Source organism: Idiotropiscis lumnitzeri, chromosome 1 (genome assembly GCF_059441095.1).
Source record: "Idiotropiscis lumnitzeri isolate Australia: NSW breed Sydney's pygmy pipehorse chromosome 1, RoL_Ilum_1.0, whole genome shotgun sequence".
NCBI lineage: Eukaryota > Metazoa > Chordata > Actinopteri > Syngnathiformes > Syngnathidae > Idiotropiscis > Idiotropiscis lumnitzeri.
Window position 1 is genome coordinate 6,234,999 of NC_142391.1, and position 20,602 is coordinate 6,255,600.

The 20,602-nt window shown below is 40.0% G+C and overlaps 2 protein-coding genes across 3 annotated transcripts in view; both read right to left on the minus strand.

The window, feature by feature from the left end:
• Nucleotides 1-47: 47 nt before the first annotated feature.
• Nucleotides 48-7,740, minus strand: LOC148342984 (E3 ubiquitin ligase TRAF3IP2-like). 2 transcript variants are annotated; one of them, XM_088313445.1, is made up of 8 exons: nucleotides 7,623-7,740; nucleotides 6,206-6,245; nucleotides 3,844-4,010; nucleotides 2,717-2,810; nucleotides 2,126-2,168; nucleotides 1,875-1,979; nucleotides 1,260-1,334; nucleotides 48-1,193 (listed from the first exon to the last, which is right to left on the minus strand). In XM_088313445.1, exons 1-8 carry the CDS (start codon nucleotides 7,729-7,731, stop codon nucleotides 1,035-1,037), a joined length of 792 nt encoding a protein of 263 aa, XP_088169571.1. In that variant the 5' UTR covers nucleotides 7,732-7,740; the 3' UTR covers nucleotides 48-1,034. The 2 variants fall into 2 exon arrangements, with proteins under 2 accessions (XP_088169571.1, XP_088169565.1); XM_088313439.1 differs by lacking the exons at nucleotides 6,206-6,245; nucleotides 7,623-7,740 and having other exon boundaries at nucleotides 2,126-2,194; nucleotides 2,722-2,810; nucleotides 3,844-3,931.
• A 1,409-nt stretch (nucleotides 7,741-9,149) lies between these two features.
• LOC148342985 (tyrosine-protein kinase fyna) overlaps nucleotides 9,150-20,602 on the minus strand; it is a 28,014-nt gene continuing 16,561 nt past the window's right edge. Inside the window, exons 3-12 of the mRNA XM_088313467.1 lie at nucleotides 20,047-20,143; nucleotides 19,164-19,262; nucleotides 18,906-19,009; nucleotides 17,902-18,051; nucleotides 17,648-17,812; nucleotides 17,374-17,553; nucleotides 15,976-16,052; nucleotides 15,572-15,725; nucleotides 14,200-14,331; nucleotides 9,150-12,119 (exon numbers count right to left, since the gene is read on the minus strand). Of these exons, the coding sequence (XP_088169593.1) occupies nucleotides 11,911-12,119; nucleotides 14,200-14,331; nucleotides 15,572-15,725; nucleotides 15,976-16,052; nucleotides 17,374-17,553; nucleotides 17,648-17,812; nucleotides 17,902-18,051; nucleotides 18,906-19,009; nucleotides 19,164-19,262; nucleotides 20,047-20,143 (1,367 nt within the window). The 3' untranslated portion in view covers nucleotides 9,150-11,910. The remainder of the gene's footprint in view (nucleotides 12,120-14,199; nucleotides 14,332-15,571; nucleotides 15,726-15,975; nucleotides 16,053-17,373; nucleotides 17,554-17,647; nucleotides 17,813-17,901; nucleotides 18,052-18,905; nucleotides 19,010-19,163; nucleotides 19,263-20,046; nucleotides 20,144-20,602) is intronic.

Below are 20,602 nucleotides of genomic sequence, written 5' to 3' on the forward strand. Positions count from 1 at the left end.
AGCACATTTTATTCATTTTAATGGACTTTTGCCACTTTATTTCACATATACGACTGGAATTCATTCAACGGGTGTTACTTTGGGGATCTCCACTTTAGAGTACAATTAAAAAGTGAATCAATTTAAGAGCGTTGACAATACATGTAAATCATTTCGTACATATTAAATACATGAAGTTTTTCTCGGGGCTCAGAAGACTCGAGCTCACATACAAGTCATGACAATCAAGCCTACCGTCAGCCATTTTGTTCACTTTCTCGGGTTCGCAGCCTTTTCAGTGAGCCACAAATCAAGTCCGGTTAAGTCAATCATTCCATAGCTGATCACGTTTTCATTGGAGGTTCAAAAAAAAATTAAAGGTGAATTAAAAGCATAAACAAGTGCAGTTTACGGGTGCATGTGGAGCTGCCAGTGCAAAGGCAAATGACCGTGGGGGACAGGGTGGGGTGGGGGCGGCTGATTTTCGCACGGGGTAGAACACAGAACACAACACGACGAGGTAACTTAACCCCCTTGATGGGTTATTCTTAGCCCGGCTGCTCTCACACACCTTTTTTGGAGGTCAAAAGTGGGGGTGTTGGAGGGGGGGGGTTAAATGACTTCTCATGAAAGAGCGCCCCCTAGTGAGACAAACTCATAGACCTTCTTTGGAAAATGAAAGTTTTAACTCGAAGCAATTGGGTCTCAAATCATCATTCCCATTGAAAAGAATAAACATTCCATTAATCTGTTGAAGCCGACCTCCCTCTTGATGTACAACTTTCATATCAATATCATGAAAAAAAATATTTTATTCAAAGGATTACGTTGATGTGTCTTCCTTGCAATTGCTCAGACATTTTGTTTTATGACAGACATATTTTAAAGAGTTGTACTCATGCTTTGACAATGTCTCTCTCTCATACACAGAAACAAACCTCTATTTTTGGCCATTGAGCACAGTTTTTTCTCAAAATTATATACCACCCAAAAAAAAAAAGTACCTTAATGGCCAACATTAAAATACATTTTTAAGTGTGTGTGTGTGTGTGTGTTCACGGTGCGGCTGCCACAGGTGTGATGATGAGCGTGAGTTCCACAGGCACCGGAGGAGGAACAAATCTCTCCTCCCTGAATAATCGCAGCAACAGGTCATCCATGTCAAGCGGCCAGCGGTAGACACGCGTGTTCTGAAGCCAGCCCGGAACGTCCTTCTGCACGGACAAACACTCAGCAAACTACGTAATCGTCAAGCAAAACAATGAGGAGGAGAAGGTAACCTGCGAGGCGTCTAGGAAGAGCACGGGGATGAACCGGAAGTTCAAGCTTCCTTGTTGGATAAATTCATGCAGCATCTTAAAAAGAGGAATAAAAATGAATGCTTTGTTCTATTAAAACAGATGCAGTGGAAATCTGAATTCTACATACGGCTTGTTAAAATGCCAAGTTAAAAAAAAAATAAAAAATGAGACCAAGATGAATCATTTAAAAACTTTTGCCACAATTAATGTGGCCTGTAATTATAATCTGGTAATTATAACCTGTATAAATCTGTTTTTGTTTTCTTTTTTTTTAATCATTTTGAGGGGTAGTAAAATTAAAAAGTGAGATAGCATAGTTGTGCAACAGGGGTTGTGGTTGTCTTTAAAATGAACCAAATCAAATGTTCAATCAAACTCATGTTAAACGGAAGTCAACACAGAGTGCCTTAAAAATACGACATTCAAATTTATTTATTTTCATTTCTCCTGTCAAAAATATTTTTCCTACTTTAGTTGTAGAGTGTATAGGTCACCTAAAGTTTTCAAAACAATTTATCTCGTCAGATTTTTTTTTTTTACATAAAAAAATGAAAGTAGGCATTTGAAAAGGTGTGTGTCCAATGAATGTCTTACCATGGAATAAATGTATTTAGTGTGCAGACCGCGGGTGTGCACAACGCAACCTTCAATGTCTGCCTTGTAGCGTGGACTGATCGCCACAATGATGGGAGTGGATGGCTGCCAGGAAAGTAATAAAACAGGCTAAGACCATCATTTTGATCAGTCAATATTGTATTTTCACCCTTTTTAAAAATAATATGATAACAAAAAAAAAACTAAAAAATAAGAATAATCCCAAATAAAAAAATGTGACGTTCACTTACGTCTTTCATGATAGTTTCCTCCCAGGCGGTGATGTCCATGTTACTAAGTGACTCATCGACTGTGTCCATCTGTACCATCAACATTCCATCATTATCAGGTTTTTATTGAACACAGTGGTGCCTTGAGATACAAATTTTGCAGCATTTGACTTATGAGCAAAAATTGGAGAGTTCGGCGACAGTTAACTTGACTCAACTAACTTCACAACAAGCATCCGATTGGCAGATTGTGAACAATTGTTAAAAAAAAAAAAAAAGAGGCTTCAAAGCTATGTATTTATTGCCATTCTAGTTGAACCGTCAAACTAACCCAAAAAGACAATTTCACGTTTATTTTACCGTATATTTTAATCAATCACTTAACTTTGCCTGGGGAGAGTCAGCTGAACTAATAGAAAGAAATAATGCAAAAATGCCATAGACGGGCTAATAAAAGAGCATTGGTGTCGGACGGTTATAACACTATAAGCGTTATGTTAAAAACAAACCACCAATATTTACGATACTTGTATCGTAAGGCGCCACTGTGGATTAAAAAGAAAAAAAAAATTTCCAAAAATGATATTTGTGTTTGTGCAAAAAGAGACTGGCTTTACGGTAGGTTGGAAGCCATGTTTGGACAGGAAGTCAACGAGGCCGATCATCTCACAAGACGAGTCCGAGGAGTAGGTGATGAAGATGTTTCCTGACCACAAAAGCCACCAAAACACGTGTACTTCAAAATCTAAAGTTATTAAAAAAAAGTTTTTAGCATTATGAAATAAATTGACGGCATATAAATAGTTAAAAGGTAAAAATAACAAGAAGCATTGATTGATTTTGAGTTTGTCATCTTGTGAAGCCTGCAAAATCAATAGCATGAATTTATTAAATAATATTACGTCCAATTTGTTTTTTGTTTGTTTTAATTCTTTGATGTTGGCTAAATGACTTTTTCTCTTGTTGAACAATGATAGCATTTCCTCCTTTTTTAGTTTCACTTTGATCAAAATGTACTCCAATTTTGTCTTAGTTCTACGGTGTTGAATTATGATTTTTTTTTTCCTTTTTTGCTTCAGTGTTGATTGACAGTTAAATTTTTCATCTTTTTTTCCCCTTTGCTTCCGTGATAATAACAAATGATATTTCCTTATTTTCTAGTTTTATATTGGACAGTTACATTTTGTCACCTTTTCATTTGCTATGATGGATTGTGATGACATATTTTCTTTTCATTGTTTTGTGCTGATGGGACGCGATGCAGTCTGTGTTTTAATTCTGTGATGAAGAACAATTGCAACATTTCCTCATTTTAGTTTCACTCTCATCCCATTGAACAGTTAGAAAAAAAAAATTCTACGATGCTGAAAAAAAAAAATCAACCAATCAATTACAACTTTTCCTCATTTCATAGTTTTACTTACATGATAATCAACAGTTAAGAAATGTTCGGGTTGCATTTTCTTTCTGAGATGGCTAATTATGACATTTTTCATTTTCCATTTGTTATAACGGACACTTTCGTAAGGCACTCGTGGTGTTTGTGGTTCATTTGATGCTGACTCTTTTATTAACGGTTTTGTTTTTGACTTAGGTCACCTATCATCATAGCCCCACCTGTCAATGCCCTGGTTTAAGATTAACTGACGTAAGACGGAGAGAGACAAAGGGTTTATGGGAAAAGAGTGCAGTAATGTCACAAAGAGAGATGACGGGTGCCAAACCACAACACGACTCACTCGACTCCTTTGGCAGACTTCCTCGTCTCGGTGCTATGTGCGAGGCTGCGGAGGAAGCCGTCGTCGGTATCGTCATCACGCCGCTGACCTTCGACATGAGCTCCTCCGGCGGCACGGAGAAGTGCGGCACGTTCACCGAGACGCTCGGTGATACCTGACGTTGTATCCTAACACACAAGAGACTTGAAGGCTCTCCAAAAGTCATAGTACTCACAAATCTGTACTAAAGCGGAAGTGCAGATATGTGTGGAGAAAAAAAAAAAGACAATTTGACTATAACTTAAGTAAAACAGTACTGACTGAAAGCAGTTTCCAAATTAATTTAGCTGACGGAAGAGCCTGAACTCGTCGAGATCCTGCTGTGACTCTCTAACGCAGGGGTGGGCAAACGTTTTGATTGGCGGGCCACAATGGGTTCTAAAATTTGACAGAGGGGCCGGACCAGGAGCAGATGGATGGACTGTTTTGGTAACCTCACCTCATCGGAGAAATAAAACACATTTAATTTTAAATGAAGGTGAACAAAAGCATTACAACAATATATATGCATTTGAAAACCACACTATTTAGAAAATAAAACATTAACACGGTTTATTCATTTAATTTTTTTCTAGTTCGGCGGGCCGGATTAAAATGTTTAATGGGCCGCATCATGGCCCCCGGGCCATACTTTGCCTACGCCTGCTCTAAATCGTTCCCTTTTTCTTGCTGCCCCTCCTCGTGTTTGTGCAGTGTGGCCTGCGTGCTGGGTGATGAAGTCACGATTTATATATTTTTTTAATACAGTATAATTCTTTGCCTCTATGTTTGACCCCGCCTGGCTGTTGAATGTGTATGTTCAGAGTAATTAAATAAAAAAATCCAATCAAACAAAGTACATTTACTGCTACTTTTGCGAGGATCATCCGTCGTCGTTCTGCGTGCCTACCGAAGACGTAACATCACAGTTGAGTGGGAATCGGATTGTGTATAATCGTTATTCTAACAGGATACATGGACATGGAGTCATCCACGAGATTGTGCGGCAAAAGAAACGCAAACTTTCCGCTGAGGTTGTTTCACAAGACTGCCAGCGACTTCTTCTCGGCGCATACGCGGAAATGACGTTGGAGCTGCTGCGCCAAAGTGGCAGTATTGCATTTATTTTAGTCTATTTCGTAAATCACAATACGCAAATAAAAATAGCCAGGGAACCAACAGAGCGGCACAATAATACATTTCAGATCTCTGGGATTAAAATGTGACGTCATAAGGCAGCGCAGGCCACGTCGAAAGCACCCCGATACATCTCCAAATTTATTGATATTAGCAATATTTGCTCTTTCTGTGGGAATGAAACTGAAACAATATCTCATTTATTCTTTGACTGTATGATCACAAAGCAATTTTGGGCTGATTTAATGCTTCATTTCTTTAAACCATCTGAAACCCCCTGTGTTCTTAATCTGAAGGATATTGTTTGCTATTATAGTAACCCAAACGATAACAATTTTGCATACTTAATTAATTTCAACATTCTTTATGCAAAATTTTTTATCCACAAAAAGAAATTCTCAAAATCCTCTCCCAGATTTGTGCCTTTCCTGATAGAATTGAAATCCATATTTAACTCGATTAAATTAATTAACAACAAGAAAAGCAACAAGATATTGACATTTTTGAACGCCTTTTTCCTTTAAAAGCGTTAATTACATATATCCAGAGACATTGTTCCTGTTTTACTGTGTATTTTTATTTTATTTTATAATATACATTTTTTTTCTACATTCATTATCCCTCGCTGTGAATTCTATTTAAGGATGAAAAATGTATATGTTTGTTTAATACCTGAATTGAACTTGTGATACTGTTGTACTGTCTATTTAAAATGTTCAATAAAAAAAAAAAAAAAAAAAAAAAGGACCCCGATACAATCTTGCAGCCCGATCATATCTGGTGCCCTCATCGGTACCAAACAAACAGTCTGCGATCTGGTAAGGGTTTCGACTTGCTTTAGACTTGCAAAGAGAAGCGGTGTTAAATGACCTCGGGCAGCTGAGAGGATTCAAACGTAACGCATAATTCGCAATATGTTGTTGTACAGAAACAAAATTGTGATATGATAACACTCCATTACGAAGAAGTCTTGCTACAAATATAGCGACCGTGACGAACGTTTGTTTTGTTTACTGTGTTAATGCTAGTTTAGTACTGCTAGCGCTGCTATTTTGCGCGGAATGGGTTCACTTAACATTATCGCATGTCATTATGAACGGCCGCGTTTGAGAATTGTATTTGAGCTCGATAGTGAGGGGCGAGGCTTTGGAAAGAAAATTAAGGCAAAAAGTGAAGACTGTGATCAAATTTATTGTTGTAGTCTTACCAGTTTTGGGAGGGGGGCTCGGAGCTTCTTAGCCGTTGGCGGCACAGAGCACAGTGACGACTCGAGTGTTGACACATCGCAGGGTGGAAATCTGTGGGTATATATTAATGTTATAGCATTTTGCATAAACTGTACAATGTGCTGCGGCATAAATTACTGACCATATAACACCATCGAACACTTTAATCTTCTGTTTCCTTTTCCATTAGCTCAACTACATTTTGAATGTTATTTTAATTACTCCTTTTTGTTGTTCATGGATTTGGTAGCTAAAGCAAATATTAAAAAAAAATAAAAACAAAGTACACATAGTGGGGATTGAATTGTCATACATTAAACACTTCATGTGCTGATGAAGTTTATTAGAGTTTACAAAACTGAACAAACAAAACTAAAATAAAAAACAAATTGGGATCGGAATAGAGTCGACCTCTATTTGCAGGAAATAAATACAGTAAAAAATGAAAATCCACAATAAAAACAACTGAAGCTCGTTGGAAGTTGTATTTAAAAAATACGTGAGCTGTGCCAAAATCAAATTACAGTTTACCCTCCAGGGCTGAAGATGAAGAATATATAAATGTGAGTATTGCTATATTGTCTGTTTGAATGTATTGCTGCACCGTTTGTGTTCACGTCTCAGTCGCTGCTCTTCCTGCCAATCCCTATCCTGGCTGGGAATCGGCTCGGAATGTATCCCAAAGGAGTAACGGAAAGTCACAAAATGGGGGAGACTTGCACTGTTGCTTCTGGTTTGGTTTTGGTTCAATATACAATATATTTAGGAGTTTTGAACTAGAATCAGAGTTTCAAAGAAGGGTTAAAACTATCCATCCATCCATTATCTTGAACCGCTTCTTCTCCTCACAAGGGTCACGGAGCCTATCCCAGCTATCTTCGGGCAGTAGGCGGGGTACACCCTGAACTGGTTGCCAGCCAATCGCAGGGCACACGTAGACGAACAAGCATCTGCGATCACACTCACACGTACGGGCAATTTAGAGTGTCCAATCAACCTGCCATGTCTGTTTTTGGAATGTGGGAGGAAACCGGAGTACCCGGAGAAAACCCACGCAGGCACGGGGAGAACACGCAAAGTCCACACAGGAAGGCCGAAGCCGGAATCGAACCCACGACCTTTTCACTGTGAGGCCACCGTGCTAACCAGTCGCCCACCGTGCCGCCGGGTTATATAGGTTTTAAAACCAGGGTTAGGGTTTGGAAGTAGGGTTTTCATTTTGGGTGAGGATTTCAAATCATGATAATGTTTTAAACTAGAGTTTGGGTTTCAATTTAGGCTTTTTGGTTGCTATGGTGCCAATGTAAGTTTATGATATGAAAGTAGAGTTTCAAATAGTCACCACACAAAAGAGACGCTTACCATTTTTGTAGTGCATGCCGTGGCAAGCATGTGGAAAGAAAGGCTGGCTCCCATCATCATCATCATCATCCTCATCCTCAGACTTGAGCGGCAAAGGAGGTTCAAGTTCCTCCAATTGCTCCTTCCAACCGTTCCCAAGCTCCATCCTATCAATGCCAACACTGATTAGCGCCAAAATACGTCACGCAATTCCTCAGCGTGAAGACGTTCCTCAAATGTGGCAAACTTTGTCGGCCTCCGCAGTCACCCCACATCGCCGCAAACAAACTGGAGCAAAGCTCCTTCGCGATCAGCTGGATTCTTGGTGCTTGCTGCTATATGCAAATTCTCCACGCCCAAGTCCAATCACTCACGGCCCAGCAAATAGCTGAGCGTGTTGCCAAGCCAGATCGGCTAGAAAGGCTTCTACGCTGCAGACAAAACTGTGAAATTAATAAATTGACATGCCACGCATCCTGTAATGACCCAGTGACAACTATGAAGCCAAATATTGTCTTATATAATATACATATTTATAATTGCCGTCATCTTTTTTTTTGTTGTATGTAATAGCAACGAGGACTTCATTCAATTTTTATGTTAACTTTGGATAGTTTTATTATATTTTTTTTAATTCCCCAATTTTTTTTAAATTTTTTTTTAGGAACAACCGAATAATAATGTTAAAGTTGCTGAGTACGCTAATGTCATAGCATTTATAATACGCAGACAGTATGCAGTATTTCTTATTTTTGAAGAACAACAGGTATTATATATAAGACATAATGATACAAAATATTTTTTAAAAAAATGTTTTGTTATGTTTTACCAACATTGACTCTATAGTTGAATATTACTGTTAAAAAAAACAGGTATATATATATATTTTTTTTTTTAAGCAATTTCTTGGTTGCATGGAACCTCTTAGCAAGGTATTAATCTAATATTCGGTAATTTCTAAATGATAATTTGTAATAAGATGTCAAATGGAATATTAGTTGAGTGTCCTATTGTTTTTCTTTTTTTAGTCACAACTTTGAGAAGTACACACATTTATTTAGCAAAACACGAGCAACAATAATTAATTCATAAAAAAATGGAATTCATTGGAATAACCTTTGTCCTTGAAATATTTACAGCATTTTTAAAAATGTAAAAAATATATATATATTTTGGTTTATTTGACAAGGAAATACTAAATACACACAAACTTATTTTGAAAAAATTAAGATAATATGAGGACAGGTACATATTTTGGGGCCATTTTCACAAAAAAAAAAAAACATTTTGCTCCTCAAAGGCTGTCTATATTCAATATTCAAACGGATCAAAATGCTGATCAGTCATGGCAGTCGATTAAAAGCTGTTCTTGTTCACATGGCCGGTGGACACGCAAGAGGTGATTTGCATACAGACTGCGTTCAGTTCAATCATGTTGGCTTTGAGTGACTGACGTGCAGCTTAGTGGAGGGAAAAAAAAATGAAAAGACTTAATCACATACTGCTGACATTTCTGCAGCGGTTTTGCAAAAGAAGACACACCAGATAGTCGACGGCGATGCTTTTTTTTTTGTTTGTTTTTAATTTCAAACCATGTACAGGTAATAAGACAGACAATAAATTATAACGACAGATAAAGCGTAAAAAGCAAAAAAAAAAAAAAAAAAAAAAAAACACGCACAGGAAAGGTTGGCATGGAACGCTCCCAAGCGCTGCAGGCATCCACGCACAAAACGCTCCGAGAGGATGTAAACATGTTTGGTCTCGAACGCATGTTTGGCATTCTTTGAGTGGCAGTCGTTTTTTGTTTTTTTTTAAATTTATTTATTTTTTTAAATCTTTTCTTTTTGCTTGCATGCCCGATCAAGTGCTTGCATTTGCACTTTGTGTCGGTGCAGGGTGGAAGAGTTCACTAGGCAATTAGTACAAGTAGAAGGCATTCCCGTAGAGCAGAGTTTCCCAAACTGGCGTTGTGGACCGAAAACGCAATTGTGGGAGTGGGCAGTTATGGATCATAAATCAGGCGCACCATGTCTTTGATTCGTATTCAATTGTTGTCAGTCAAATTTATGTCTGCATCCAGTTTGGGAAACCCTGCCTTACAATAGAAGAGTTTTACTAAAGAGGAAAAAGGCAAGAACAGGTGTTATAGTACATCAGAGTTCCTTGAGAAAATGAGGAGGAGCAGTGGTTGCAATACTACATGGAGTCGGAAATTCACTTAGTAGAAAACAACACAAAGAAAATTGAGCCCCCCGAAGCCAGTTTCATTTCGCAACATGACACTTGGCAGGCATTCCGATCATGAGTAGACCCAAAAAAGAGTCTCAAGAAGTCATGCCTGCAAAGACAAAGGAAGTCCGCAATTTGGGCTTGATGGGGCTCATTCGGCTGTTTCCAGGAGTCCTTCAAAGCTGGACTTGTGTTGGGAGATTTGGGGCAAAATCAGCCCCAAAAGCTTGTTGCCGTAGCAACATGAAAAGTGGAAGGCATGTCTGGCATGAATAGACCCACACACAGTCAACGTTTTAAGAAGCCAGGCCTGAAAAGACAGGAGTCTGCCATTTTGGCTCAAAGGAGGCATTTTTTTTTGGGGGGGGGGTCATTTCCAGGAAATCCTTCAAATAAAAACTCACCCTTGAGATTTGGAAAATTCAGCCCCGAAAGCCAATTCCATTTATCAGCATGGAATTTGGTAAGCATGCCCCCCCCCCCAAAAAAAAAAGTCAGAACAACCAATGATTGAAAAGACACAAGTCGTCTGGCATTGTGGATCAAACTGGCTCCTTATTGGTCAGTTGGTTGTTTCAACCTGAAAGTAAAAGTTTTTTTTTTTTTTGTTCAAAATCGCCATTTCATGCTAATTGTGGCTTTTGCAGGATGTTCATCAGAGAAGAAGAATCAAGAGATTTTCCCCAATTGCTTCCAAATGCAAATTTTGTGTACACGACAGATGACAAATTATAATGACTCGTCATAAAGTACAACAATAATAAATAATAATTCCACTCCAAATGAAAAAAAAAAAATTTTCCACAATCATGAATAATCCCTTTTTTGGGGGCTTCAACGTGTTCGAAAACAATTTAAGACAATTCATCCTAGCGTGTGCATTGTACTGAAAATGATGGTATAAGAGGTGCTTTAAAAAAAAAAACACCTCCCAAAATTCACTCCTGGAAAGTCAAAAATCAGCCATGGACTCCAGTTCCATCAATTAACACAAAATTGGGTGGACACGTCTATCACAATAGGACGCACAAAAGAAAGTGTGAAGAATCCATGGCTGAAATTCAACAGGAAGTCGACTGAAGCAGCCATTTTGAGTGAATTCCAGGGCGCGTACATTGACAACATTCACACTGCAGGTCAATTCCAACATGAAGCATAAAGTGGACGTTTGTGGTGATCCAATCCATAAATCTCTATAACATCAACTGTGCGTACTTACTTGCACTGAGCACGTTCTTGGAGAAGAAAAAAGAAGAAGGAGACAACTAAGACCTTAATAAGATAATCAGATTTGAATAGTAAATTAGCCAGCTAAAGATGTCTAAATAAACCTCTGCCGTTAGCATCTCTCTCGCGGCGGCATCATGCATGGACGCTTTTTTTTTACGAGGGTCGAGGCTGGAAAGGTACAGAGATCGCGGCCGGAGGGCGGGGGACTGACTGGTAAAAAAGGGTCAAGTGCCCAGCTCTGTCGATTTGTTTTTGGAACGTGCATAAAATGATTGACACAATATATATATATATATATATATATATATATATATATATATATATATATATGAATTGGGCATCCAGCCCTGCAGCGTGAATGCAGCCTTAGATGCACTCCCACCAGGAAATTTGCCCAAGTCGGAAGAATGAAGACTGTAAATTACAAACCTCAAGGCGTCATTTGCTCATCATTGTGACAATTCAACAAAAAAGGGGACGAACACAAGCCTGTTCGTTTGACATTATTATGAACAGTAATTTATCTTTTCACTCTACCTACAAACTTTCCTACATTGCACCTTGGATTAACAGTTTCTGAAAATATCAAAAAGTAGAATGTCGAATGGAACCAACAGAAATAATAAGTAAACAGGCAATTTTTGTATTTACACTACATACAAGTTAGACAGCTCACCGTCGTCTTTTTGCATCCATGGCTGGCCCACGGCCTTCCTGATAGTCTTCTTGCCTTCGCGTGTGTACGTGTGTGTGTGCGTGTACGTGTGTGTGTGTGTGGGGCTTGGAAGAGGTGAGGAGACCAGCTTTAAAGAGTCACCTGGGTGCAAGAAAGAGGATAGCAGGTTGTCTGGCTCCCTCTGTTGGACAGTTGGGGAAATGCCACTCAGAGATTATCCCCCGGCTGGTACTGAGGCTCTGTGGCAGTGAAGTAGTCCTCCAAAAAGGCCTGCAGGTACTCGAAGGTGGGCCTCTCCTCGGGGTCTTTCTTCCAGCACTGCACCATGAGCTCGTGCAGCGACGTGGGGCAGTCCTGCGGGCACGGCATGCGGTAGCCCCGCTCCACTTGCTCCAGCACCTCCCGATTGTTCATGCCTGGACCGCAAGGGGGACACGTGATGTGAAGCCTTTAGCAGTCAAATGCTGGTTTTATATTTTTTATTGGATTATTTTTTTGGGGGGGCGATCGGTGGAAAAGGAGCGTTTTGTTGCTTGGAGTTATGGTCGGAAACAAAAATGGAAAGCGCGATGGATGGATCATTGTGGTTACATATTGTTTTAAGTTTAGCGTGTAATGTAGGTCAGGCACTGAAGCTTAATAGAACATACAAATATTGAACTGCAGATGGTAAAATGGTCCTCATACTGAAGTGGAGCTAAAACTAAGCTTTAGACAAGTGGTGTGCAAACTTTTTGAATGGCGGGCCACAATGGGTTCTAAAATTTGACAGAGGGGCCGGACCCAGAGCAGATGGGATGGAGTGTTTTGGTAACCTCACCTCATCGAAGAAAAAAAAATACAGTTAATTTTAAATGAAAGTGAACAAAATCATTACGACAATATATATGTCTTTGAAAAACCACAGTACTTAGAAAATAAAACATTAACGAGGTTTATTCATTTAATTTTTTTTCAAGTTTGGCGGGCCGGATTAAAACGTTTAACGGGCCGCATGTGGGCCCCGGGCCGTAGTTTGCCCACCCCTGCTTTAGACAATCAGCCAATGACTGAAAAATCATGATTGATCCTGGCCCAATCCATCCAAACAACATTCGCGTATAACTGACCTCCACTGAAATGCATCGGAAGAAAAATAACAATTAAACCCTAAAAATTCTCCCCAAAACATAGAATACACGAAATCATAAAAGTAAATTCAATTTAGAACGACTGATTTGTTTTCACTGATGGTTCTAGTTTTGTCGTTAAAAGAGAGATTGGAAGACAGTTTAGACAAGTGATTCTCAACATGTGGCTGGCGACCCAAAAATGGATCGCGGACCCATTTTTGGTGGGTCACAGTCAAACTAGTAAAAAAAAAAATGACATGACATCTTATATTGATTTTTCTGCTACAGTATGGAGGTGTACTAAGTTTGAACATGGAGCATAATTAGATAAGCGACAGCAAGTGAAGCTGCCACACATTTTAAATATTAGTTAACTCCATAAACAAATACAGTGCAGCTCAGCCTCTTGCCATCTGATGTCATTATGAGCAATTTGCTCTTGGCAGAATAGCAAACTTTTTTGTCGCTCACACTACTGGCGTAGAAATGTTGGATTATTTTTTTAATTCATTTATTAATTTTAATAATAATAAAAAAAGAACCTTTTAGGCTATATCTGAAGTCATCCTTTTCAGTTCAAGTCAACGGTAGTCAGTCACATTCTATCACCACAAAGTATTCTGGTGCTTTTTTTTTTTTTTTTTTTTTTTTACAAACATTATGGAAATATTTTTACGAAAGTAATATTGTGATGTGGTCCTGATGGGACAAAAACATGTGGATGACATCACCAACTGAAGTCAAGCGTGATCTCTTCACAGATACGAGTGAAGTACACTGAGTTCCACATTTAATAATTCATGAAAAACTCACTGACACGCAACACGGAAATTGGTCCACCGTCTATTTTTAGAAGGTTGAACCGATTTCGGTTTAGCTTGCAGCCATCTTTGGCTAGTTTATCTGTTGCAAAGGAGTACCACAAACACAGGACTAGAAGGGGGGGGGGGGTGAGAGTTACTAGAAGAGTATTTGAGAAGGCATAGAAGCGCATCAGAGGCTGACTATTGAACATTTTGAAAAGTACGAGAGGAGTAGCAGAACCCCATAGTCAGTCGAAGTACTTGAATAAAACTTGAAAGTGCAGATACCATGGTGGTGGTTTTTCTATAAATTGTACCGTCGCAAAAAAGAAGGACTGTCACTGTATGTTGACTGTCGTTTTACTGTCCTGCACTACTAAACTCCGGTGGAACAATGTCTTTTTTTTTTTTTAATTATGCACCGTACATTATGCATGCAACTTGCTGCTCTTTTTTTCTTTTCTTTTTTTTTTTTTTTAGCTTCGGCAGACTTCAATGCTCACACGCAAAGGATGAATATGAAAAAAAAGAACCAAAAATAAATTAATTAATAAAAAAAAAAAATCACACACTGCACACACCTGGATAGGGCACCCGACCTTTGGTCACAAGCTCCGTCAGCAGGATGCCGAAGGACCACACGTCGGATTTGATGGTGAACTTCCCATACAGCGCCGCCTCGGGTGCAGTCCACTTAATTGGAAACTTTGCACCTACGAATTACGAAAAAAAAAAAAAAAAGGTGTTAAATACATTAGAGCAAATTCATGCTCGCATTTCATTTGTACAAAAAGTGGTACTTATATTAAATACTTATTCTTAAATAAAATTCCAAAAAGTAATTCTAGCATTTTGCCGAACATTTTGAAGGTTATTAGAGCCCGACTGAGTAATCGGCCAGCCGATTTAATTGACACTTTAAAATGAAGACAGAGATGATGACATTCAAAGTCTTTTGTGTTCACCGTGAACATATTTATAAATGTTCATTAAGTCATGTCAAGACATGTTCCTCTGGCTTCTGATTGGCTAAAATGGGACTATAAAACCATCGGCGTATACAGGCAATAAATTCATTATGTTGTCAGTTGCCACCCTCTTAAAATAATGGCCTGAGTCATATTTAGATAATTTTTTTTTTTGCGTAAAAGATCTCCACATGATGCTGGCCACCTCAGGAAACATCAACTACATTCTTAGTTAAACAGATCAAAGGACTCCCTCTAGTGGTGTACAAAAGTACGGAATTAAATATTGTTCAAATAAAAAAAACATTAGAATTAAGCTTTTAGCATTGCATACTGTTTGTTGAAACTTTTTTTTTTAATTTGATACGCTGCATTTTTTACCTTTAAAGTACTGTACGATATTGTATTAAGTACAGCTCAGTTGTATTCAACTTGGAAGTACAATACAATTCCTATTAATTTTTTTAAAAACTGTTTTTAAACACTCATTCAGTATAATTTTTTTAATAGAAATTTTCTGTGTACCGCACGTTCATGGAATCATCAAGCCCATATTTGTAAGTGCAATGTTAATGTTCAAACTGTGCATAATGTTTGACATGAATGTTAAATATACTTTTCAGGATTAAAACCTCCGCCTCGTTTCTGAAGGCCAACTACGCTCGCATATTTTAATGTGGATCATTATGATGGCACCATGTGAGAGCATAATGCATGTCATCTGCCAACAATAAAAAGCACATGTCCCATCCCGTTGCCTTCCTCAGACACAAACGTGCTTTTGCATTGTTTTGGGGCGCTGCCATGTTGCAACCACGTGCGCATGTGTTTTCCAGACATGTCAAATTACTGGCTCATTTGTGAAAATCCCCAAAATGGCAAAGACAGACGTTTAAACCTGAACACATCTCTGACAACCACTTCCTTTTGAGAAAAAAGGCCGGGGCCAGTAAGGAGCAAACACCTTTTCATCAGCGTAATTTACCTTGTCTCGCTGTGTACTCGTTGTCCTCAATGAGCCTGGCCAGACCGAAGTCAGCAATCTTACACACCAGACTGTCTCCGACCAGGATATTGGCAGAGCGCAGGTCTCTGTGGATGTAGTTCATCCTTTCGATGTACGCCATGCCAGCTGCCACCTGGGAAGTCGACTCTGTTATTTTTTTATCTTCTCTTATCACGGAGTGCTTTTAAAAGGATTAAAACCGAAAGCGTTCACAAACAAACAGACACACACATCGCACTCATTTTGTTAGAATTGGACTTTACAAGCAGCAATGTGAATGACCAATTTTGAGAGTCCATCACTTTTATGGTCCCATATTCATCCCCGTTGTTGCGTCGCTAAAAGCCTTTTTGTACAAGAAAGTTTTATCAATGATGTCATACCTGAGCCGCCATATCCACCAAGTTCGGAAGTTTCAGGCCACGCCCTTCTCCATCTTTGAGGAAGTCGAGCAAACTCCCTGAAACACGGAACACATGACATTATTTATGTCTTGAATCTTTTAACGTCTGTTAAAATATCAATAAGTAGACTTTTTTTTTTTTTTTTGGCGAGTGGAGCAAGTGGGTGTGTGCAAGGCAAGCAAGTGGTGCGCGTAGAAATCATAGCTATACATTGACCTGACATGCACATTGTAACTCTTCACACATCACACCGATTGTCAAATCATATTTGAATCCGAGCACCGTTTTGCAAGTGGAGCAAGACGGTGTGTGCGAGGCAGGCAAGCGGTAAGGAGAGAAGTCAAGGGAATGCAACAGACCTTGTGTCACGACTCCAGCCAATCAATGGCTTAGTAAGATTATTTTTTTTTTTTTGCAAGTGGAGTGAGTTGGTGAGTTGTAAGGCGAGCAAGCGGTTAGGTGCTAAATGTGGGTAAATGTACACACCAGCAACTTTTTGCGAGTGGCGTGCATGGATGTATGCAAGGCAAGTCAATGTAGTACACCACACAATCACGTGCGATTGGTCTGCGTTTTTCTCTCGAACTTCTCCCACTTGCCCACTTAGCACACACCCACTTGCAGAAATCTGCTCAAAATAAACAATTTCATTGATTAGTTTATCAAGTGGGAGGAGTTAAAAGGCATACATACTCATACAAAGCCACTCACTCCACTCGTAAACAACGGCTGGGAATGAACAGTTTCATTGGGCATGGGTTACTCACACCCACTCGTTTTACTTGCGAAAAGCTGTTTTGAATAAATTATTTCATTGGCTGAGTCGTGCCATGTGGGAGGAGTCACAAACCATGAGACTGGTTTGTGTATTACTCTTGAAGGTCACTTCTCAGTATTTGGCTGCCTTTCACACACCCACTTGCACCACTTGGGAAAAAAAAAAGCTGCTCTGAAATGGTATTTAACTTCTTGTACAATTATGATGGACAACGTACAATTTACTGGCCCGCCCATTTTTGTAGTGTCCTTCTCCATGTTGTCTTTAAATTTTTTATGAGCTTGTAAGCAGCATTGCGTTGCCGTAAAATTTAAGTCTGGCCCAAAATAAGAGAACAGAAAGAGAAAATAAAAACAAGTGACGTGAGGTCAGTACTGGGATTGGTGCCACTGAAGTTACACTTCAGTTTTTTTTATTTGCCGTGGCAACTGAGGAAGCTCGGGAAGCCTGCCTGCTGTCATCGCTCTACTCAGAGTTGGCCTTGGCGGCGTTCTATATGCGGCGGACACGTACTGTGTGGTTCACACGCGCCCATGAATTATGTACACAACATGTGGGGACGAGCGCAGGTATGGAATATCGATGCCGTGCCGCAGTACCTTTATTCATGTACTCGGTGACGATGTAAATGGGCTCCTCGGAAACCACGGCGTACAGCTGCACCAGCTTGTCGTGCCGCAGCTTCTTCATGATCTGAGCCTCCTCCAGGAAGGACTCGGGCGACATGGTGCCCGGCTTCAGGGTCTTCACCGCCACCTTGGTGGTGCCGTTCCACGTGCCTGTAAAAATCCCAACAGACATTTGAATCCCGCTTTTGCTTGAACATTTCGTATTTAAGCTTGCCGCTGTTAGTTAATGTGTAATAACACTTACCCATCCAGACCTCCCCAAACTGTCCATTGCCGAGGCGTTTGATGAGCTGCAGCGACTCCCGCGGGATCTCCCACACGTCTTTGGTTTTGACGGACAGGTCGGTCAGACGCGGCATGCCCTTGTGGCAGGGCACGATCAGCCGGCAGCACAGCCCCGCCGCCCTCGCTGACGAAGACAATGAAGGAGACGCGCGTCGGTGACGCTGTACAATGTGGTGCAGATTTTAGAAATTTAAACTCTTGGCGAAAGCTCACCGGAGTAGTGGTGCACGAGTTGCTGGAGCGTTTCGAATTGGGCTCTGGTGGTGATGTAGTAACCGCCGCTGTCCAGTTTGCGAATCTTGTAGTGTTTGACGTGGTCTCCCTTGACGTCGTCCCAGTCTTGGATGGAGAGGGAGTAAGCCCCTGGAACCGAGACCACGCAAAAAGTGGATGAGCATCTCTTTTAAAGCCACATGCATAGCTCATTAAAGTGGAACCTCCAACATTGCAGAGTGAGTTTTTTTTTTCAAGCTCAAAATGTCGCGCTTATGAAACTAAACTTAACTCGCAAGGTAATATTTAATTAATAGGGCGAACCATTGCATTCTCGTGGTGTGGCATTTGCAAATTTGCACATTTGTTTTTTTTTTTTTAAATAGATCCTTTAAAACTCACCAATTTATTGTTTGTGGTCAGGCCAGAAAAACATCACAACATTATTTTGGTAGCTTACTGGTGGTGTCGAAGTGAGTTGAGGAGCTTTATTTAGACAAAAGAACTCAAATCTTCTTCAGCTTCTTTCAAAGCAAAGCCTTTTATTTCTCAGTCGCATTTAGAAACAACAGTCCATGCCTTTGTTACAACTAAGGTAGATTACGGAAATGCACATTATTTTGGAGTCAGCCAGTCCTCCCTCAAGCGTCTCCAGTTGGTCCAAAATGCTGCTGCAAGCTCGGAAGAGGGAGAACATAACCCCAATTCTGGCCTCTCTTCATTGGCTCTCCGTGCACTTTAGAGTTCATTTTAAGATACTTCACTTTGACTTTGACTATTTAACTCATTCACTACCAGCCGGGTAAAAAAAAAATTAAAAATGGACCTTTGACGTCTTTAGCCGTCAATGGCAGTAAATGAGTTAAACAACCTTGCACCAAAAAAAAATTGTAATACATAATATACTGTAATTGCACTTGTGGAGTTCATTTTTTAAGACTCTGAGGTCTCAAGTAATGTTGCTTTGGAGACAAATGTTTCCAGAAAAACGGTGGCATGTGTACCTTTGGTTGTTTCGCTCTCCCGGATGAGAAACGTGCCTCTGGCGTTGCTGTTGGACAACAGCTGTCGCTCCGCATCCTTCCGGCCCAGTTTACCAAAATACCAGCTGCAGAAATAAATTTAGTGTAAAGCGTCAGGCCGTTGAAACATTTACCTTTCATTTCTCCCTGCACATGCTGTTAGATGAAGCCTGAAATATTAATGACAGTCTTTGCGAGAGTCATATATAAAAAGGGGAAGAAAAAAAAAATTCTACTCACTCCTCGGCTTGGATGGAGTCCACCGGAGCGACGTAATTACTGGGAATGTAACCAGTTCCACCTGTGGTAAGCGAGCGGGCCTCCCACCAGTCACCCTCTCTGTGGGGAACGACGACAGACAGGAAGTGAGAGGCGCTTGGGAGCCGTGCAGGTCGACTGACAGTCAATCCAAAAACGCTACAAATGCTTTACAAAGCCGTTTATATGCACGGTGAGAACACCGAGTGGCAATAAATGCAAACATGTTACATGACTTGGATCCAAAAAAAATTATGCTAATGTGCGTTCTAGTGTCATCTAAATGGCAAAAAAAAAAATGAAGGGAAAAGAGAAGGTTTAATTAAAATGTTTTTTTTCTTTAGAACTGTGGTCCCCAGTTACTGGGCCGTACAGATAAAAAAAAAATATATGAGTTGACGCATGTCAAGAAGCGAATTGTCTTGTTGCATTACACTGATATTAAACACAGCAGCTAGTGAAATTAGTAACGATAGCATGTACGATGCCCGCTCGTCATACAATTGAACAAATGAACCCAAATTTAAAGAAATGACTCGGAAATTTGATTTGGAGCAAACAACTTGCTAGCTTAGTTTCGCAAGCTCGCTTTATCGTAAATACAAATCATTTATATTTGACAGTTTTTCCGACTTAAATGAGTGTTTTAGGCCAAAGGAATTCTGCTACAATTATAAATGATTTATGATATACAGCAAATGCCTCTTTTTTACATTTGTGCCTAAATTGTCCCCCACATGACCCAAAGTATTTTGTGAGCTACAACTTTTTTTTGCCAATGATTCCTTTGCATGCGATTTCCAAATTGATCACGCGATCGGGGCTCCGCCCTCAAGTGCTGTCACGCAGATGTTTTCGAGCTTACGTGCTGTTGAGGATCTGGAACCTCTCCCCTTTCCTGAAGCTGAGGTCATCGTCGGTCCGGGCTTCGTAGTCGTACAGAGCCACGAAGAGCGTCACCCCTGCAAGCAGAACCAAGCCGCATCGCTTAGGGATTAATTTTCAGATGGACTCGCTCCATCTTGTGTGTCACGTTTGAGTCAAAGTTGATTTGTTTTTGGCCTGTGGATGTCATTAATGGGGTCCGGCTTTTGAATGTTAGGCTTTTTCTTTTGGTTTTGGTTCTTGGGTCAGTCCATATGCTGAACATATGCGGCACTTGTTTGAAATGTCAATGGCGCCCACACTTTATTTTTGCCCTTTTAATCTCATTTGCTGCTTTATTTCGCAAACTGCACGGAGCTTCTGATCTTTACGATTATTGTTTCCTTTCATCCCACGCTATGGATGTAGAATGTTTTTGTCATTGACCAGCAGGACTTTAAGAAACTACTGACGGTGTGTCATCTGGTTGCAATCGCCACCACTCAAGGCGAATAGCGCAAGCAGGCACGATTTTTGTTTTAAGGGCAGTGCCCAGC

What these genes read in the sequence shown, in the direction of transcription:
- LOC148342984 (XM_088313445.1), bottom strand. Translation starts at nt 7,731, where the DNA reads ATGGAGCTTGGGAACGGTTGGAAGGAGCAATTGGAGGAACTTGAACCT. An exon ending in GAGCCCCCCTCCCAAAACTG is followed by an intron (nt 4,011 to 6,205) that starts GTAAGACTACAA and finishes CTTGTGTGTTAG; the next exon opens with GATACAACGTCAGGTATCAC. An exon ending in CTAAATACATTTATTCCATG is followed by an intron (nt 1,335 to 1,874) that starts GTAAGACATTCA and finishes CCTCTTTTTAAG; the next exon opens with ATGCTGCATGAATTTATCCA.